The sequence below is a fragment of the Aegilops tauschii genome, chromosome 4 (genome assembly GCF_002575655.3).
Source record: "Aegilops tauschii subsp. strangulata cultivar AL8/78 chromosome 4, Aet v6.0, whole genome shotgun sequence".
In the NCBI taxonomy this organism is placed as follows: Eukaryota; Viridiplantae; Streptophyta; class Magnoliopsida; order Poales; family Poaceae; genus Aegilops; species Aegilops tauschii.
This window is the reverse complement of record NC_053038.3, coordinates 75569670-75586456: the sequence shown is the minus strand read 5'-3', so window position 1 is coordinate 75586456 and position 16787 is coordinate 75569670. Positions and strand designations below refer to the sequence as shown.

Here is a 16787-nt window from a genome sequence, read left to right as displayed (position 1 = left end):
AGATGCAGCGTGCCCGTTTGGGCCGGCCCATGTCCGGACGGCCTCTTTTTAAAATTTCATTTATTTTTTTCGTTGCTTTTTCTACTTGAAATAATTTGGGACTTCAAAAAAGTTCTGAAAATAAAAAAAAATGAAATTATGAATTATAATGTTTAATAAATCATAAAATGTTTGTGGGTTCAAAAAAAGTTTGCTATTTTACAAAAACTGTTTTCTGATTCAAAAAATATTCGAAATTTTGAAAACAAATGTTTGTGAAATCATAAAATGTTCTTGATTTTTTTAAATAGTTCGTGTTTTTCAAAAGTTCATGTACTTAAACAGTTACTGAAATTGAACAAATTTTGCCAATTCAATTTTTTTTATGAATGGAACTAAAAATTCAAAAACTCTTTGTGACTTACAAAATTGTTTATCCATTCATAAAATGTTTGCTGATTCATAAAATTATTATGCATTCCAAAAAATATTCGTTAAATCAAAAAAAAGTTTGTTAAATCAAAGAAATGTTTGTGCATTTCAAATATTGTTCCACCTGTTTCGAATGTAATGTTTGTCCATTCTAGAAATGTTCGTCGACTCAAGAAAATTGTTAAAGGAAATGTTCATATTTTAGAAAATATTTGAAAATAGTATAAAATTTTATGTTCATGAATTCAAAATATGACCTTGATTTTAGAAAAAATAAATAAATATTTATAATTTTTTCATGAATTTTAAAAATGTTCACAATTTCAAATATGTTCACGAGCTTTAAAATATAATCATGATTTCACGAATTGGGAGTGATAGTGTATCTAGGTGATGCAGAAAAATGTGATCATGACCATGGAAGATTATAAATTATAAATAAAAAGAATCATTGCAACGCACCATGGTCCAGAGTGGAGTCGAAAAATGTGTTCCGCGGCGCGGGCTTATTGCGCGGTGCGCTCTCTCTCTCTCTCTCTCTTCTCTGTAATAAAAAGAAGAAGAAGAAAAAAGAGGACGCCGCCGCAGCGCCCAACCCAACCCAACTCCGGTACGCCGTCGTCTAGGGTGCCATGGTCGCCGCTTTGGCTGGCCGGCGCCGCTGCCTCTAGCTCCACCGCTCCACGCCTCCATCCTCGGCCTCAAGTGCACCGCATCCTCCGCCTCGCCGGACCACCGCGAATCTCCCTCCGCCTCGACTCGACGGACAGCTGCCGTGGTCTTCCGCCGCCGCCTCAACCTCTGTCTTCTTGCACCCAAGTCAAGTCCGACATCATCATTCATCCTCTCCCCGTAAGCAACCATTCTTCTCTGCAAGTTGCTAAAAATTAAGTTGCATTACTGCATCTGTGTGTCCTCAATTTTGTACTGTATTAGTTTTGGCCCTGTCTGTCTGTCTGTCAGTTAAACGTGCACTTCATCTGGCAAATTCAGCAGTCAGGTGTGCGCTGAATTTTGTATCTCAAAACAGCAGGTAGCAGTGCTCCTATTTCTGATTCCAATCTCCCTGCATCATAGACATAGCAGAGCACAATATGGGTTCTAATGTTAAATTCCAACTACCTGAAAATTTTCAGATGCCGATGATATGATGCGCCATCCTCAAACTTTTTAGAACAACATAATGGCTACTGTTGTGTTGATATATTTCAGTTCCTAACCCCAAAATGGCATATACACTATTCTTTCATTTTTAGGATGTCAGCCAGCTGATCTTGTTTATTACTCTTGAGCGGCTAATTTGGAATCGAAATCAAGAATTGTTTCCTGCTCATATCATATATAAGCTGTGGGTGCTAATCATGGCATCCTTATCTCCGTTTGGCAAGTGAAGATGAATTCTTTTCAACTTTGGGGTTGAGTTGGGACCTATGTATGCGCTCTACTGTGATCATCTCCGGTCCTTGCTTTAATTTCCGCTGAATCCCTCCCTGTGTTCCACCATCAGATGGTCAAACCTCACCTCTGTATATCTGGCTGACAACCTTTCAGATAATACACGCAAAGTTCACGGCTTACAAGATTAATTCCAAGTTCAGAAGCAAATGAACCCTTAATTAGCAGTCTGTGGTCCAGCAAATTAAGATGCAAGTACATGTAAATAATCTTTCTTTGTGAAGAAGGGGAGTACTTGCAGCTACTTTTAAAAGAGCTAGTATATTCTGTTGGGTAGGCCGCTTGCTGGCTTGGTAGCAAGACAACATGTCTTAGATATTATGACTGCCTTTTATACTTACTACAAATTAAAGCAAGTGAGATTTTCCATCTGGAAAGAACATTTGCTTGCCCATACTTGCATGCTTAAACCTCTTCTTGACAAGTTGAAATGCATGTGGGCTGGCTGGGTTTGGCTTCTAAGAATTTCCTTCTGGATCGGGTTGTCAAAGCGGAACACCATGCATGCATGTTTCCAACAGGCGGGTGCCACTGAGGGATTGACTGAACTGAATAGCGTTGCTGCACAAGGACTTGCAGATTTCAAACTACAAATTAATTTAATCCAAGTAGAGCTACACTAGTGTCTTTGTTTGTCACAAGGGCGTCTAATCTTAATTTTCATACGCTGGACAGGAAGAACATGGGTGCAACCAAAGTTCAGGAAGCTAAGGTTCACAGGGCGCACGTACGTACCACACTCACCAAGGATGGGTGTGTCCAGAGGCTGGAGCCTCTTGCACTTCGCTCGGCAGGGGCCGGTTGGCCAATCCAAGGTGAAATGGTAGCGAGGTAAGTAGCACGCTCGCCCTATCTATCTAATAGACTTGTTTTTCATTCATATTTACGCGTGGTGGGTGGACTGATGTCTCTGTCGAACAAAACAATTGTGTTGCAGGTTGAAGGCTGCTGGCCTTCTGCCACTGGCCCGAATGATGGAAGGAATTCCCAGGGATTTCCTTGACAGGGATCTTCTCAGCGCGCTAGTTGATCGTTGGAATCCAAGGACTCATACATTTCAGTTTCCATGGGGAGAAATGGGAGTGAGCCTCAAGGACGTCAGCATGCTTCTAGGGCTACCAATCAAGGGAGACCCCATCGCTAAGCCAGCTGATCCGAAAAACTGGGCGCAAGATATGGGCACGAGGTTTTGCAAGCACGTCCCAGAATATGACTCGGTGCTGAATGTTTCAAATACACCCAGCAGTGAGGCTAAGAAACCCACGGAGGAGCTGCGCGGGTTCTCAAAGAAACCGGCAAAGAGAAGAAAAATATCAGCGAAGCAGACTGAGCACCCACAGCTCAAGGAGTCTGTGCAGTTGGCCACAAAGAAATCCACCAAGCTCAAGGAGCCCGAGGAGGAGGAGGATTCCGCAAAGCTGCGTGGGCCCACATTGGCATGGTTGCGTAGCACGGTAAGTGGTTGACTACTATGTTAAAAGCATCAATTGTTGTTCTTGGTTTCTCTCTTCAACACGCCTAACCCTGCCAATATCAGTACATCCGATTTCATCCTGACGTAAATAAATTTGCTAGCACATCCATACTAACAGGGAGCATGCCCAGTAATTGTGGAGTGTACCTAGCTATGTTGTTCTTACAGTAATTGATTTCTTGTTGCAGTATGGGAAGCTTGTCAGGCTGAAGGAACTTACCGAGGAGCAGAGCCAGTGCGCCGTAGAGATATACGTGCTCTGGCTCTTTGGCTGGGTAATGTTCACCAGCACCCATGGTGACTGCGTCGAGCCTCGACTCATCGAGTATGCGATGGATATTGCCTACTCAAAGATAGAGGACTTACAAGTGTCTTTGTCCATTGAGAAAGGCTGTTGCTGACGCTGATGCTGATAGGAAACTTTTCCTTGTGGCTTTGAAGGAGAACTTTTGTTGTTTAGATTATAATTCTTTCTTTTGTGACCATGCACATAGTTGAGTGTACCACCATGTGTGGCTTTTAGTCTCTCCTCTTCTTGAACACACATTGCTATTGTCTTTTCTACGTCCCATGTTCCAGGTGACATATTATAGTTCACTACAAAAGCTTCAAACTCTTGTGGCAATGAAGCCATGACAAGGTGGACCAGGAGCGCTGATTTGATCTTCAGATCCGCATCCATTGGTTTGAGCTTTGCAGCCATATTGCTCATCCTGAGGATGTGCTCTCTTATGCCATGACTGCCACCTCTGTATTTTTCTGTCATCAGTTGCTCTAACACCTGGGTGGCATATATCTTTGAAGAGCCAGTGAACTGGCTCTTTATCTTTGAGAGCAACTCCCCTGCGGAAGTGCACTCTGCAATGGAGCCCACAATGGCGCTCTCAATGGTGTTCTTTATAAAGGCCATGCATTTTTTATTTGCATTGACCCACTTTTGATTATCTATGAGGTAGGACTGCTCCAAAGGAGCATAGTCCCCTCTCTTTTTAGCCCATGCAGCATCATCGTCAGTAGCCTCTCTTACTGGCTCTGTGGGTCTGACCGGCTGTGGTTTCTCCACAACCCAGTCAAGATCAGCACAAACAAACGCCAGTTCAACTTTCTTCCTCCACTCAGTGTGGTTGTCACCTCTGAGTGTTGAAACTTCTTTTAGGCAACTCATCAAATGAAAGCCTCCTGAAATTACAATTTAAATAACATCAATATAACAATCATATGTATTAATCTAACGTTGGTCAAATTAAACATATAACTGTCTATGCAATTAAATCTATATTACCGTTGGGCAAAAATTAGAAATAAATGCACCTTTAAATAAAACATGATCATGTTATTAACAACGTTGGTCATAAAAATAACATAATCATATTCATTTTAATAATCACTTTAACATGCTCTTAAAAAACTTAATACTATGGAAACTTTTATTTTCTTTGTAAAAGAGCATTAATTATTTACGCAGCGGAAAAACATGAATAAAAATTCATGAACTTTTTAAGCTTTACAGAAACTTTTCTTTGACCGAATAAAAAATCAAGAACTTTTTTAGTTCTACAGAAACTTTTACTTTATAAAATACATAAACTTTTCTTTTTGGAATTTTTTCTATTCTCTGAAAAAACGAAAAATAACTGCAGCAAAGCCCGCGGCCTGGCCTGCGCGGCTGCTGGCCACGGCCCAGGGCGCGCGGCGGCGCCCGCAGCTGGCGCGTGGCCTGCTCTTGCGCGCTCTGCGCGTCAGAGCGTCGCGCCTGGCCGAAAACGGCCCCGCCCAGCGCCCGCCAGCGGCTGCAGCTTGAGCCCAGTCGGCTCCCCTTTTCGGCCCAAAGGCCCAGCCGGGCGCTAGGGATTCTTTCTGGGTCGTCCGATGCAATCAGACGGCCGAGCGTCGATTTCGCTCGGTCAAAAACGGCTCGCCAGCGAGGCCGAGGGGAAACCCTAAATCATTCTTCCCCTCGTGCGCCGCTCGCCTTCGTCTTTCTGCTCGCCTGAGCTTCGCCGGCAACGGCGTCGAGCGCCACCTGCCGCGCCCGGCCGCCGGCGACGGGGTCGAAAGGCCACCGCGCCGCGCGCCTCTGTTTCCTTCCCCCCACTGCACCTTTCTCGCCCGCTCGCTCCTCTCTCGCCCGCAACGCCCGGATCCGGCTCCTCAAGCCACGCCGGCGCGGCGAGCCAGGGCGGAGCGGCGAGCTGGGGCGGTGCGGCGGGCCGTGGCCGGTCCCCTGCGAGCCATCCACTTCCCCCTCCCCACTTCGATTCTGCGAGAGAGAGGAAAGCAGAGAGGCTCGGCCGGGCTACCCCATTCCTTTTCAGCGAGAGTAAGAGGAGCGCGGCCAGATTGCGCCGTGGCCATCCTCCTCGCCGGTCGCGCATTCTCCCTCAGCGGTGAGAGCGCACCGCCGTCGAGGGACTTGGCCGCGGTGCTGGCCCCTTTCTTTTTATTGTCTTTTACTTTTCTTTTCCGGCAAGCCGTTGAGCTAGCTCCGGTGGTTCTTCGTCCGACGCCTCGGCTTGCCGATGCGCGTCCGGATCGAGAGGAATGGCGCGGCCGTAACGGCGGCGCAACTTTTCCGGTGAGGTCCTAGGCCCCTTCTCCGGTGATTTACTTTGCCCTGTCTAGGGTTCTTGGGGGGGAGGGAGTTCTTTTTCTTTCTCTTTTTCATCTTTTTACCGAAAATCATCTAGCCAAGATGGCCTGATACCATTGATAGACCCTCTGGATCACTAGGCTAGATCAAATCCGGTAAACCTACCTTGTGCAGCAGAGGATGAACTCGAGGAGGCCATCGTAGTGCTGGGGCGCTCGGCGATGGCAGAGAGTGGGCAAGGTGGAGGTGACGGCGATGTGTAGGCAGTGGCGGCGGCGGAGCTTCCCGTCACTGTCAGCGCTAGACCTAGATCGGGTCGGGGTTTTCGGTGGGAGACTGGCAACGCGGTTTAACCTCGTACTGCGTGCCGCCGGCCCCTACCTCTTTATGTAGCGCTGCGTGACAGGGGCCCGTCAACCATATTGTGGTTGGGCGCCCCCGATCAGGGCGCGGATCAGGGGCCCGGTGGGCCGTTGGGCCCACACGGAAAGAGATCAACCTAACATTCTCCCCCTTGATCTCAACTTTACTTTTAACTTTACACTTTCTAGTTTATCTGTTTCATCACATATTGGTACATAGAGCATGTTTCATCGTCACGGCTTAATTGCCGTTAGAATCATACAGCTACAACATACTTTATATTCAGAAACAAATTCTGTTCCTTTTGGGCCTATCCAGGAATCATAAGGCTTTCCCTTAAACCCATGCCGGCTAAGTGTTCCTTGAACACATTGGGTGGTAAGCCTTTCGTTAGCGGATCCGCAAGCATATCCTTTGTCCTTATATGCTCGAGACTTATAGTTTGATCCTGGATTTTATCTTTCACAACATAATACCTTATCTCTATTGTTTTGGCAGCATTACTCGACTTGTTGTTGTGAGCGTAAAATACTGCGGGTTGGTTGTCGCAGTACATCTTTAGTGGTTTGTGAATACAATCTACCACTTTTAAGTCGGGTACAAATTTCTTTAGCCATATCGCCTGCCCCGTGGCTTCGAAGCATGCTATGAATTCTGCATACATCGTGGATGATGCAACTATCGACTGTTTGGAGCTTTTCCACGAAATAGCTCCCCCAGCGAGGGTGAATATGTATCCTGACGTGGATTTTCTATCATCTCTGTCCCCCGCAAAATCTGCGTCTGAATACCCTTTTATCTCTAGGGAATCACTTCTCCTGTATATTAGCATGTAGTCCTTCGTGCCTTGCGCATAACGCAATGCTTTCTTTACCATCTTCCAGTGCTCTAGGCCTGGATTCTCTTGATATCTACCGAGTACCCCGGTGATAAAAGCTAAGTCAGGGCGAGTGCACACTTGTGCATACTGTAAGCTGCCAACTGCCGAAGCATATGGTACTGCTTTCATTTGATCGATCTCATACTGGTTCTTGGGACATTGAAATTTCCCAAAAATATCGCCCTTAACTATTGGAGCAGGTGTGGCTTTACTCGCATGCATATTATACTTTTTAAGAACCTTATCTAAATATGCTTGCTGAGATAGTCCTAAGACTCCATTGTTCCTATCTCGGTGAATTTCTATGCCCAAAACATATGATGCTTCACCAAGATCTGTTATGTCAAAATTTGAGGATAAGTATTTCTTTGTTTCTTGTAGTAGACTAACATCACTACTAGCAAGCAGGATATCATCCACATATAAGATTAGGAAAATATATTTCCCATTTTTAAACATTTCATAAATGCAATTATCCTCAATATTTTCTTTAAATCCAAAACTTTTAATCGTTTGATTAAACTTTAGATACCACTGCCGAGAGGCTTGTCTTAATCCATAAATGGATTTCTTCAGGCGGCATCCCATATTTTTCTTGCCTTCCATGATAAAACCCTTGGGTTGTTTCATATAGACCTTTTCTATTAAATCACCATTCAGAAATGCCGTCTTAACATCCATTTGATGTAACTCTAAATCAAAATGAGCAACTAATGCCATTATGATTCTGAAGGAATCCTTACATGAGACTGGAGAAAATGTCTCATTGTAATCTATCCCTTCTCTTTGTGTAAATCCTTTTGCCACGAGTCGTGCTTTATACTTTTCTATATTTCCTTTAGAGTCATACTTAATTTTGTAGACCCATTTACAGCCTACTGTTTTGGCTCCTTTAGGAATTTCCTCTAAGTCCCAAACATCTTTGGAACTCATCGATTTCATCTCGTCTTCCATTTCCTTCATCCACTTCGATGAATGAGGGCTTCTCATGGCTTCTTCATATAAGGTGGGATCTTTTTCCATATGAACCATTTCTGTGTTATAAACTTTAAAGTCAGTAGAAATAGCTGACTTTCTTGGCCTTGTAGACCTTCTAAGGGCCTCAGTTTTTGGCACATTTTGTGCCTCAACTTCTGCACTTCTTCTAAAATTTGCTGTTGCACCTCCCTTTCATGCTCAACAACGGGTTCAGTTGGCTCCTGACGGACAGGTTCCGGGTCTTCCCCCATAGCTGTCATGGGTGGAGTTGCAACTGGTAGTGAGAAAAATGGCTCCTGAATCATCGGACTAGGTGCATGCACCCTCTTCTCCTCAAGATCAATTTTCCGAGCTACCAAGCTCCCCCTCATCATTTCGTCCTCTAAGAAGACTGCATGTCTCGTTTCTACAAACTTTGTATATCTGTCAGGGCAGTAGAAACGAAAACCTTTTGATCTGTCTGGATAGCCAATGAAGTGGCAACTTACTGTTTTGGGATCTAACTTTGCAATGTTTGGATTAAACATTTTGGCCTCAGCAGGGCACCCCCACACCCTGAAGTGTTGTAGGGAGGGCATCCTTCCTGTTCATAGCTCGTACGGTGTTTTCGGCACCGACTTGCTTGGTACTCTATTGAGAATGTGAATGGCGGTTTTGAGCGCCTCCATCCATAATCCCAATGGCAAGTTGGAATAACTCATCATGTTGCGCACCATATCCATAAGGGTGCGGTTGCGCCTTTCAGCTACTCCATTTTGCTGAGGTTCGTCCGGCATTGAATACTGGGCTACTATGCCAGTCTCCTACAAGAACTTCGCAAAAGGTCCAGGGACTTGGCCATATGGAGTATGTCGACCGTAGTACTCTCCCCCACGGTCGGACCTTACTATCTTTATTCTTTTATCGTGCTGATTTTCAACTTCAGCTTTGAATATTTTAAATTTATCCAACGCTTCCGATCTTTCTTTGATTGGATAAATATAACCATAGCGAGAGTAATCATCTGTGAATGTTATGAACGAGTCATATCCCTCCACACTTTTCACCGAAAATGGTCCACAAATATCAGTGTGAATGATTTCTAGTGTGCCTGTGCTATGGATTACACCTTTTTTGATTTGTTTTACGTACTTTCCTTTAACGCAATCTATGCATTGTTCTAAGTCTGAAAAATCTAACGGAGGAAGAATTTCACTTTTGACTAATCTTTCTATTCTCCCCTTCGAAATATGGCCCAAGCGACAGTGCCATAATTTCGATGAGTCAAATGTTCTTTTTCTTTTCTTTTGTTCTTTATTCGACGCGGAAACATGTTCTTTCACATTGCAAACGGAATAAACTTTTTCACGAAGTGATAACAAATAAAGCTCATCATGTAGTAAAGCATCACCAACATAAGCATTATTTAACCAAATGGCACACTTGCCATGTCCAAAATAACATTCATAATTATCTTTGTCCAAACAAGAAACACTTATTAAGTTTCTATGACATGATGGAACAAATAAAACATCTCTAAGTAGAAGATTGAATCCATCAGCTAACTCCAAGGAGATATCACCGACAGCTTCAACTTCTGCTTCAACTCCGTTCGCCACTTTAATGTGTCTTTCGCTTCTTAGCGTAGTCCGCATCGAATGGAATCCCTGTAAAGAATTTGCAACATGAACAGTTGCTCCTGAGTCAATCCACCAAGTGGATTTTGAAAACTGTGCATACAGGGATTCATTTACAAATGAAACTATATTGTTACCTCTTTTTGCCATGATTGACTTTAGCCAATCAGGACAGTCTTTCTTGTAATGCCCGGTCTACTTACAGTGGAGACAAGTGTCTTTGTCCACTGAGAAAGGCTGTTGCTGACGCTGATGCTGATAGGAAACTTTTCCTTGTGGCTTTGAAGGAGAACTTTTGTTGTTTAGATTATAATTCTTTCTTTTGTGACCATGCACATAGTTGAGTGTACCACCATGTGCGGCTTTTAGTCTCTCCTCTTCTTGAACACACATTGCTATTGTCTTTTCTACGTCCCATGTTCCAGGTGACATATTATAGTTCACTACAAAAGCTTCAAACTCCTGTGGCAATGAAGCCATGACAAGGTGGACCAGGAGCGCTGGTTTGATCTCCAGATCCGCATCCATTGGTTTGAGCTTTGCAGCCATATTGCTCATCCTGAGGATGTGCTCTCTTATGCCATGACTGCCACCTCTGTATTTTTCTGTCACCAGTTGCTCTAACACCTGGGTGGCATATATCTTTGAAGAGCCAGTGAACTGGCTCTTTATCTTTGAGAGAAACTCCCCTGCGGAAGTGCACTCTGCAATGGAGCCCACAATGGCGCTCTCAATGGTGTTCTTTATAAAGGCCATGCATTTTTTATTTGCATTGACCCACTTTTGATTATCTATGAGGTAGGACTGCTCCAAAGGAGCATAGTCCCCTCTCTTTTTAGCCCATGCAGCATCATCGTCAGTAGCCTCTCTTACTGGCTCTGTGGGTCTGACCGGCTGTGGTTTCTCCACAACCCAGTCAAGATCAGCACAAACAAACGCCAGTTCAACTTTCTTCCTCCACTCAGTGTGGTTGTCACCTCTGAGTGTTGAAACTTCTTTTAGGCAACTCATCAAATGAAAGCCTCCTGAAATAACAATTTAAATAACATCAATATAACAATCATATGTATTAATCTAACGTTGGTCAAATTAAACATATAACTGTCTATGCAATTAAATCTATATACCGTTGGGCAAAAATTAGAAATAAATGCACCTTTAAATAAAACATGATCATGTTATTAACAACGTTGGTCATAAAAATAACATAATCATATTCATTTTAATAATCACTTTAACATGCTCTTAAAAAACTTAATACTATGGAAACTTTTATTTTCTTTGTAAAAGAGCATTAATTATTTATGCAGCGGAAAAACATAAATAAAAATTCACGAAATTTTTAAGCTTTACAGAAACTTTTCTTTGACCGAATAAAAAATCAAGATCTTTTTTAGTTCTACAGAAACTTTTACTTTATAAAATACATAAACTTTTCTTTTTGGAATTTTTTCTATTCTCTGAAAAAACGAAAAATAACTGCAGCAAAGCCCGCGGCCTGGCCTGCGCGGCTGCTGGCCACGGCCCAGCTCGCGCGGCTGCTGGCCACGGCCCAGGGCGCGCGGCGGCGCCCGCAGCTGGCGCGTGGCCTGCTCTTGCGCGCTCTGCGCGTCAGAGCGTCGCGCCTGGCCGAAAACGGCCCAGCCCAGCGCCCGCCAGCGGCTGCAGCTTGAGCCCAGTCGGCTCCCCTTTTCGGCCCAAAGGCCCAGCCGGGCGCTAGGGATTCTTTCTGGGTCGTCCGATGCAATCAGACGGCCGAGCGTCGATTTCGCTCGGTCAAAAACGGCTCGCCAGCGAGGCCGAGGGGAAACCCTAAATCATTCTTCCCCTCGTGCGCCGCTCGCCTTCGTCTTTCTGCTCGCCCGAGCTTCGCCGGCAACGGCGTCGAGCGCCACCTGCCGCGCTCGGCCGCCGGCGACGGGGTCGAAAGGCCACCGCGCCGCGCGCCTCTGTTTCCTTCCCCCCACTGCACCTTTCTCGCCCGCTCGCTCCTCTCTCACCCGCAACGCCCGGATCCGGCTCCTCAAGCCACGCCGGCGCGGCGAGCCAGGGCGGAGCGGCGAGCTGGGGCGGTGCGGCGAGCCGTGGCCGGTCCCATGCGAGCCATCCACTTCCCCCTCCCCACTTCGATTCTGCGAGAGAGAGGAAAGCAGAGAGGCTCGGCCGGGCTACCCCATTCCTTTCAGCGAGAGTAAGAGGAGCGCGGCCAGATTGCGCCGTGGCCATCCTCCTCGCCGGTCGCGCGTTCTCCCTCAGCGGTGAGAGCGCACCGCCGTCGAGGGACTTGGCCGCGGTGCTGGCCCCTTTCTTTTTATTGTCTTTTACTTTTCTTTTCCGGCAAGCCGTTGAGCTAGCTCCGGTGGTTCTTCGTCCGACGCCTCGGCTTGCCGATGCGCGTCCGGATCGAGAGGAATGGCGCGGCCGTAACGGCGGCGCAACTTTTCCGGTGAGGCCTTCTCCGGTGATTTACTTTGCCCTGTCTAGGGTTCTTGGGGGGGGGGGAGGGAGTTCTTTTTCTTTCTCTTTTTCATCTTTTTACCGAAAATCATCTAGCCAAGATGGCCTGATACCATTGATAGACCCTCTGGATCACTAGGCTAGATCAAATCCGGTAAACCTACCTTGTGCAGCAGAGGATGAACTCGAGGAGGCCATCGTGGTGCTGGGGCGCTCGGCGATGGCGGAGAGTGGGCAAGGTGGAGGTGACGGCGATGTGTAGGCAGTGGCGGCGGCGGAGCTTCCCGTCACTGTCAGCGCTAGACCTAGATCGGGTCGGGGTTTTCGGTGGGAGACTGGCAACGCGGTTTAACCTCGTACTGCGTGCCGCCGGCCCCCACCTCTTTATGTAGCGCTGCGTGACAGGGGCCCGTCAACCATATTGTGGTTGGGCGCCCCCGATCAGGGCGCGGATCAGGGGCCCGGTGGGCCGTTGGGCCCACATGGAAAGAGATCAACCTAACAATCCATACTAACAGGGAGCATGCCCAGTAATTGTGGAGTGTACCTAGCTATGTTGTTCTTACAGTAATTGATTTCTTGTTGCAGTATGGGAAGCTTGTCAGGCTGAAGGAACTTACCGAGGAGCAGAGCCAGTGCGCCGTAGAGATATACGTGCTCTGGCTCTTTGGCTGGGTAATGTTCACCAGCACCCATGGTGACTGCGTCGAGCCTCGACTCATTGAGTATGCGATGGATATTGCCTACTCAAAGATAGAGGACATACAAGAGATTAGCTATGGTTCTGCTGTGCTCGCTGGTTTGTACCGTGCAAACTGCGATTCGTGTATGCGGATAGGAAAGAAATCTAGTTATGTTGGGTGCCCACTTCTGCTCAATCTGTGGAGTTATGAGTATTTGTCGACACTCGGCCATCCCACGGAGACTTTTTTCAAGCACCCAGGCAGTGTCTACAAGGATGATGTGGACGCTCCAACAGTTGGTTCGTACTGGACCAACAGTCAGGTACTAAATCCTATATATGTTTGCGAGCCTCAGTAAAATCTAGTGCCAAAATTCATCCATGTATTTAATCTTGAATTTTCCTTTCCTGGTTCAGTTTAAAAAGGAGAAACAAGTTGGCTATGACTCCTACTCACAGAGCATCGACATCTTTAGGCCTTGCTGGGTCAATTGGAACCCATATACCCGGGATAAACTGCAGCAGCGTGCACCAGGTGGTTTGTCGTCCCTTTGCACGAGGGACAGAAAATTTTGGTTAACCAAAAGAAACCTGATTTATGACATTTATGTGGAAGAATATGCTCCTCAGCGCTTCATGAGGCAGTTTGATCTCGAGCAAAGAGTTCCCCCACCACTAGGAAACCCGGTCCCTGAGGAGATCCACGCGTAAGTTTTCCTTGGGTCTTGCTATTCTGTTGTCACCTTTGGAATTAAGCTATGACCTCCCTCACACAATGATTTTCCTTTCCTTACTTGGTTGCTTTTATTTTAGTTGGTCAAGGAGAAGGTGTGAAGCTAACAGTGGCTGGGCCAGAAAACAAAGCATGGACACTTACATAGAAACATGGAGGGCCGCTTCCGATGATGACAGCTTGTGGCCCAGTGACAGACCGTACGACCGTAAGTCGTACAAGCAATACATGAAGTGGTACCTGCAGACAGATGTGGTCAGGTGCCACCAGTTTGTTCCACAACAGGGTCAATCATACACCGTGCCCGACAGCGGGTACCGTTCTTTGGAGGCCGGGGCATCATGGTACATAGCAGTAAGATAAGAAACATGACATGATTTACATACTGCCCTGCTCGTCGTATTCATGTATGTAGTGTGCCCAACTTGTAATAATTTACTTTACTATTTGTGTAGGCAACATCCCTGTCTGAAGTTAAGGAAGTGACGTCGAAAATGTTGACGTATGGTGATCAAAACATCCCGTCTGATGAGTTCAAGGCAATTTGCTCCAAGTTAGGAGGGGCGTTGTCGAGATGGCAAAATTTTCGGGATGTCACAGTAGCACCAAAATGCCTCAGTCAGCTGCCGTTGGCCTCTGTGGCGGATGATGAAGCGGCGGCTCTGGATTCTGATGATGAGATGGACCAAGATGGATACGGGAATGAAGAGAATAGCGCGCCGCTGGAGCAAAGTGGTTATGGGGGTGATTCTTGTGCTGATGAAAATGATGTTGCTGCCAAAGAGGACGGGGCTCTGCTGCTGCAGCAGCAGACTTGCTATGAGGCCGCGGTGGCTCATGCACCACCATTTTTTTCAGAGGAAAATGATGCTGCCATGAGTCTTTGTTCTCTTGATCAGATGCTTCTAAATCAAAATGGCGGGATGTTGTGTGCTGAGCAGGAGCAGTTGCGCAATGAGGAGGAAGAGCAGCAGACTTGCTATGAGGCCGCGGTGGCTCATGCACCACCATTTTTTCAGAGGAAAATGATGCTGCCATGAGTCTTTGTTCTCTTGATCAGATGCTTCTAAATCAAAATGGCGGGATGTTGTGTGCTGAGCAGGAGCAGTTGCGCAATGAGGAGGAAGAGCAGCAGACTTGCTATGAGGCCGCGGTGGCTCATGCACCACCATTTTTTTCAGAGGAAAATGATGCTGCCATGAGTCTTTGTTCTCTTGATCAGATGCTTCTAAATCAAAATGGCGGGATGTTGTGTGCTGAGCAGGAGCAGTTGCGCAATGAGGAGGAAGAGCAGAAGGAAGCTTCAGCGACATGCGAGTCACAAACCAAGCTTGAACAAAAGAGGGGCCTTCGCGCGCAGCAGCAGCAGATCAATAGCCCTTCCCGGGCAAGCAAATTTGTAAGCGCAAGTCCCTCCCAGGAGGTCTGGTCTTTGCGCACGTTTGACGAAATCGAAATCGCCATGTAATATAAGGGAAGACTGACCCCAAAACAATTGCATGAATCAAACTTCAGTGGTTTGTCCTGCCTCGCAATCAATTTGAATATGTCTTTTTTGGAGAGGGATCATGTGTGTAGGTTAGCTAGTAGTGGCCTTGTGGGCAGTGGGAGAAGCATTCGATTTCAGAATTCTAGCTTAGAAATTCAAATTCTTTGGTGTCTATTTTGTCATCAGTCTCCTTATTTTGCGATCTTTAATTTTGGAAGCAAATTGTTGTCATCGTCTCTTTTATTTTGTGCTTGATGATGTCAAAGTTGCAACCTTTTGGAGTATATGTCAGAGTTGCAACTCTGTCTCTGACAATTTGTGTTTGATTGAGATTTATGTACCATGTATTTAACTAAATACCAGTTCCATGGTTCAGTGCTGGAGTTTTCAGAAGGTAGATTGCCTTCAAATGCATGCACCATTGCCCCCCCCCCCCCCCCCCCCCCCCCCCCCCCCCATGTAGAGTTTGTGTTAACCCGTTTTGGTTGGAACTGGAAGCATCGCCTGGTGAAACAAAGAAGAAATATTCGAGCTCTCGATTTGGCACGATGTTCCGTACCTCCGTGGGCCTCCTTTTTTTGTAAAGAAATAGTAGGACAAATCTTAGCCCATTATAATTCTAAAAAATATGAAAATAAATCTAGCTCACGATTATTATTATTAGAAAAAGGAGCAAGCGTTCCAACGATTCCAAACCGGGCAACTCGCTCGCTCGTCGCCGCCATCATCGATGCCCTGCGACGCGTGCGGCTGCGCTTGCGGCCAGGCGCGTGAGGAATCAGAGTTCGCAGTGTCACTGCTGGACGCAGAAACGGAACCCGGCGGAGGCAGTGCAGCGGCGCCGTCGACGGGCTTCTCTATCATCTGGGAGACGGTGAGGAGTCCGTTCGTTACCTCGAGCCTCGAGGAAGAAAGGGCCAAACTCACCCGGTGCCTTTTCCGGGTAAGTTCACCCTGAATGCGACCACTGTATTTGTATTCTTAATATAATTATATAATTTTATTTTTCGGAAAGACTTCCCATCTATTCATCAAACACCATACACGATGGCAATAAAAAAAAGCTAAAACTATAAATCCAATGTTCATAGATCATCTAGCAATGGCTATAATCACCATAGCGAGCCAAAACCATGCCACCGTCATCATCCTTTCCTTATGGGAGCCTAATAGATCTTGTTGTAGTACTCAGTCGAAAAGTCGTCATGCTAAGGACCTACTCCCTCCGTTCGGAATTACTTGTCGCAGAAATGGATGTATCTAGACGTATTTTAGTTTTAGATACATCCATTTCCGAGATAAATAATTCTGAAATGAGGGAGTACACGACTAGTGCACGGAAAAAAACGCTTCGCCCGACAAGCTCATGCGAACAGGTGGCGAACCCTGCCACACACACACCCTCCAACCTCTTTCTCGCCGCCCCACCACTCTCGCCGCCATCGGGCAAAACCCAGTCGGTGTAGGAAGCGTCGGAGCTCTCTTCCTCAGTGGGTCCCCTGCATCATGGGATGCGGCAACTACCTGGAACCGCGGTGCTCGTGCAAGGCGAGGCGGCGATGTCGTGGACGGTTGTGCCAGTGGCGAGGGCGGCCGCTCATGCTGTAGTGGCTGTGTGGGCTCGACTGGTCGCGGGGCGGCGGGGGCTGCGAGTAGCTG

The 16787-nt window shown here is 46.5% G+C and overlaps 2 protein-coding genes and 1 long non-coding RNA gene across 3 annotated transcripts; 2 read left to right on the top strand and 1 right to left on the bottom strand.

The window, feature by feature from the left end:
• Positions 1 to 980: 980 nt before the first annotated feature.
• LOC109735121 (uncharacterized) lies at positions 981 to 3904 on the top strand. Its single transcript, XM_020294329.4, has 4 exons — positions 981 to 1263; positions 2542 to 2697; positions 2804 to 3320; positions 3529 to 3904. Exons 2-4 carry the CDS (start codon positions 2549 to 2551, stop codon positions 3739 to 3741), a joined length of 879 nt encoding a protein of 292 aa, XP_020149918.1. The 5' UTR covers positions 981 to 1263; positions 2542 to 2548; the 3' UTR covers positions 3742 to 3904.
• A 5138-nt stretch (positions 3905 to 9042) lies between these two features.
• On the bottom strand, positions 9043 to 10909 carry LOC120962767 (uncharacterized). The gene is made up of 2 exons (XR_012181399.1): positions 9905 to 10909; positions 9043 to 9797 (listed from the first exon to the last, which is right to left on the bottom strand). It is a non-coding gene; the product is annotated as an uncharacterized lncRNA (long non-coding RNA).
• Positions 10910 to 11595: 686 nt separating this feature from the next.
• On the top strand, positions 11596 to 15412 carry LOC109735120 (uncharacterized). The gene is made up of 5 exons (XM_073496305.1): positions 11596 to 12213; positions 12813 to 13229; positions 13324 to 13613; positions 13720 to 13993; positions 14095 to 15412. Exons 2-5 carry the CDS (start codon positions 12903 to 12905, stop codon positions 14677 to 14679), a joined length of 1476 nt encoding a protein of 491 aa, XP_073352406.1. The 5' UTR covers positions 11596 to 12213; positions 12813 to 12902; the 3' UTR covers positions 14680 to 15412.
• The last annotated feature ends 1375 nt before the right edge of the window (positions 15413 to 16787 follow it).

Excerpts from the sequence above, each read along its gene's own strand:
- LOC109735121 (XM_020294329.4), top strand. The coding sequence starts at position 2,549 with ATGGGTGCAACCAAAGTTCAGGAAGCTAAGGTTCACAGGGCGCACGTA. Across the intron at positions 2,698-2,803 it reads CAAGGTGAAATGGTAGCGAG|GTTGAAGGCTGCTGGCCTTC; the intron begins GTAAGTAGCACG and ends ATTGTGTTGCAG. Across the intron at positions 3,321-3,528 it reads TGGCATGGTTGCGTAGCACG|TATGGGAAGCTTGTCAGGCT; the intron begins GTAAGTGGTTGA and ends TTCTTGTTGCAG.
- LOC109735120 (XM_073496305.1), top strand. The coding sequence starts at position 12,903 with ATGTTCACCAGCACCCATGGTGACTGCGTCGAGCCTCGACTCATTGAG. Across the intron at positions 13,230-13,323 it reads CGTACTGGACCAACAGTCAG|TTTAAAAAGGAGAAACAAGT; the intron begins GTACTAAATCCT and ends TTCCTGGTTCAG. Across the intron at positions 13,994-14,094 it reads GGGCATCATGGTACATAGCA|GCAACATCCCTGTCTGAAGT; the intron begins GTAAGATAAGAA and ends CTATTTGTGTAG.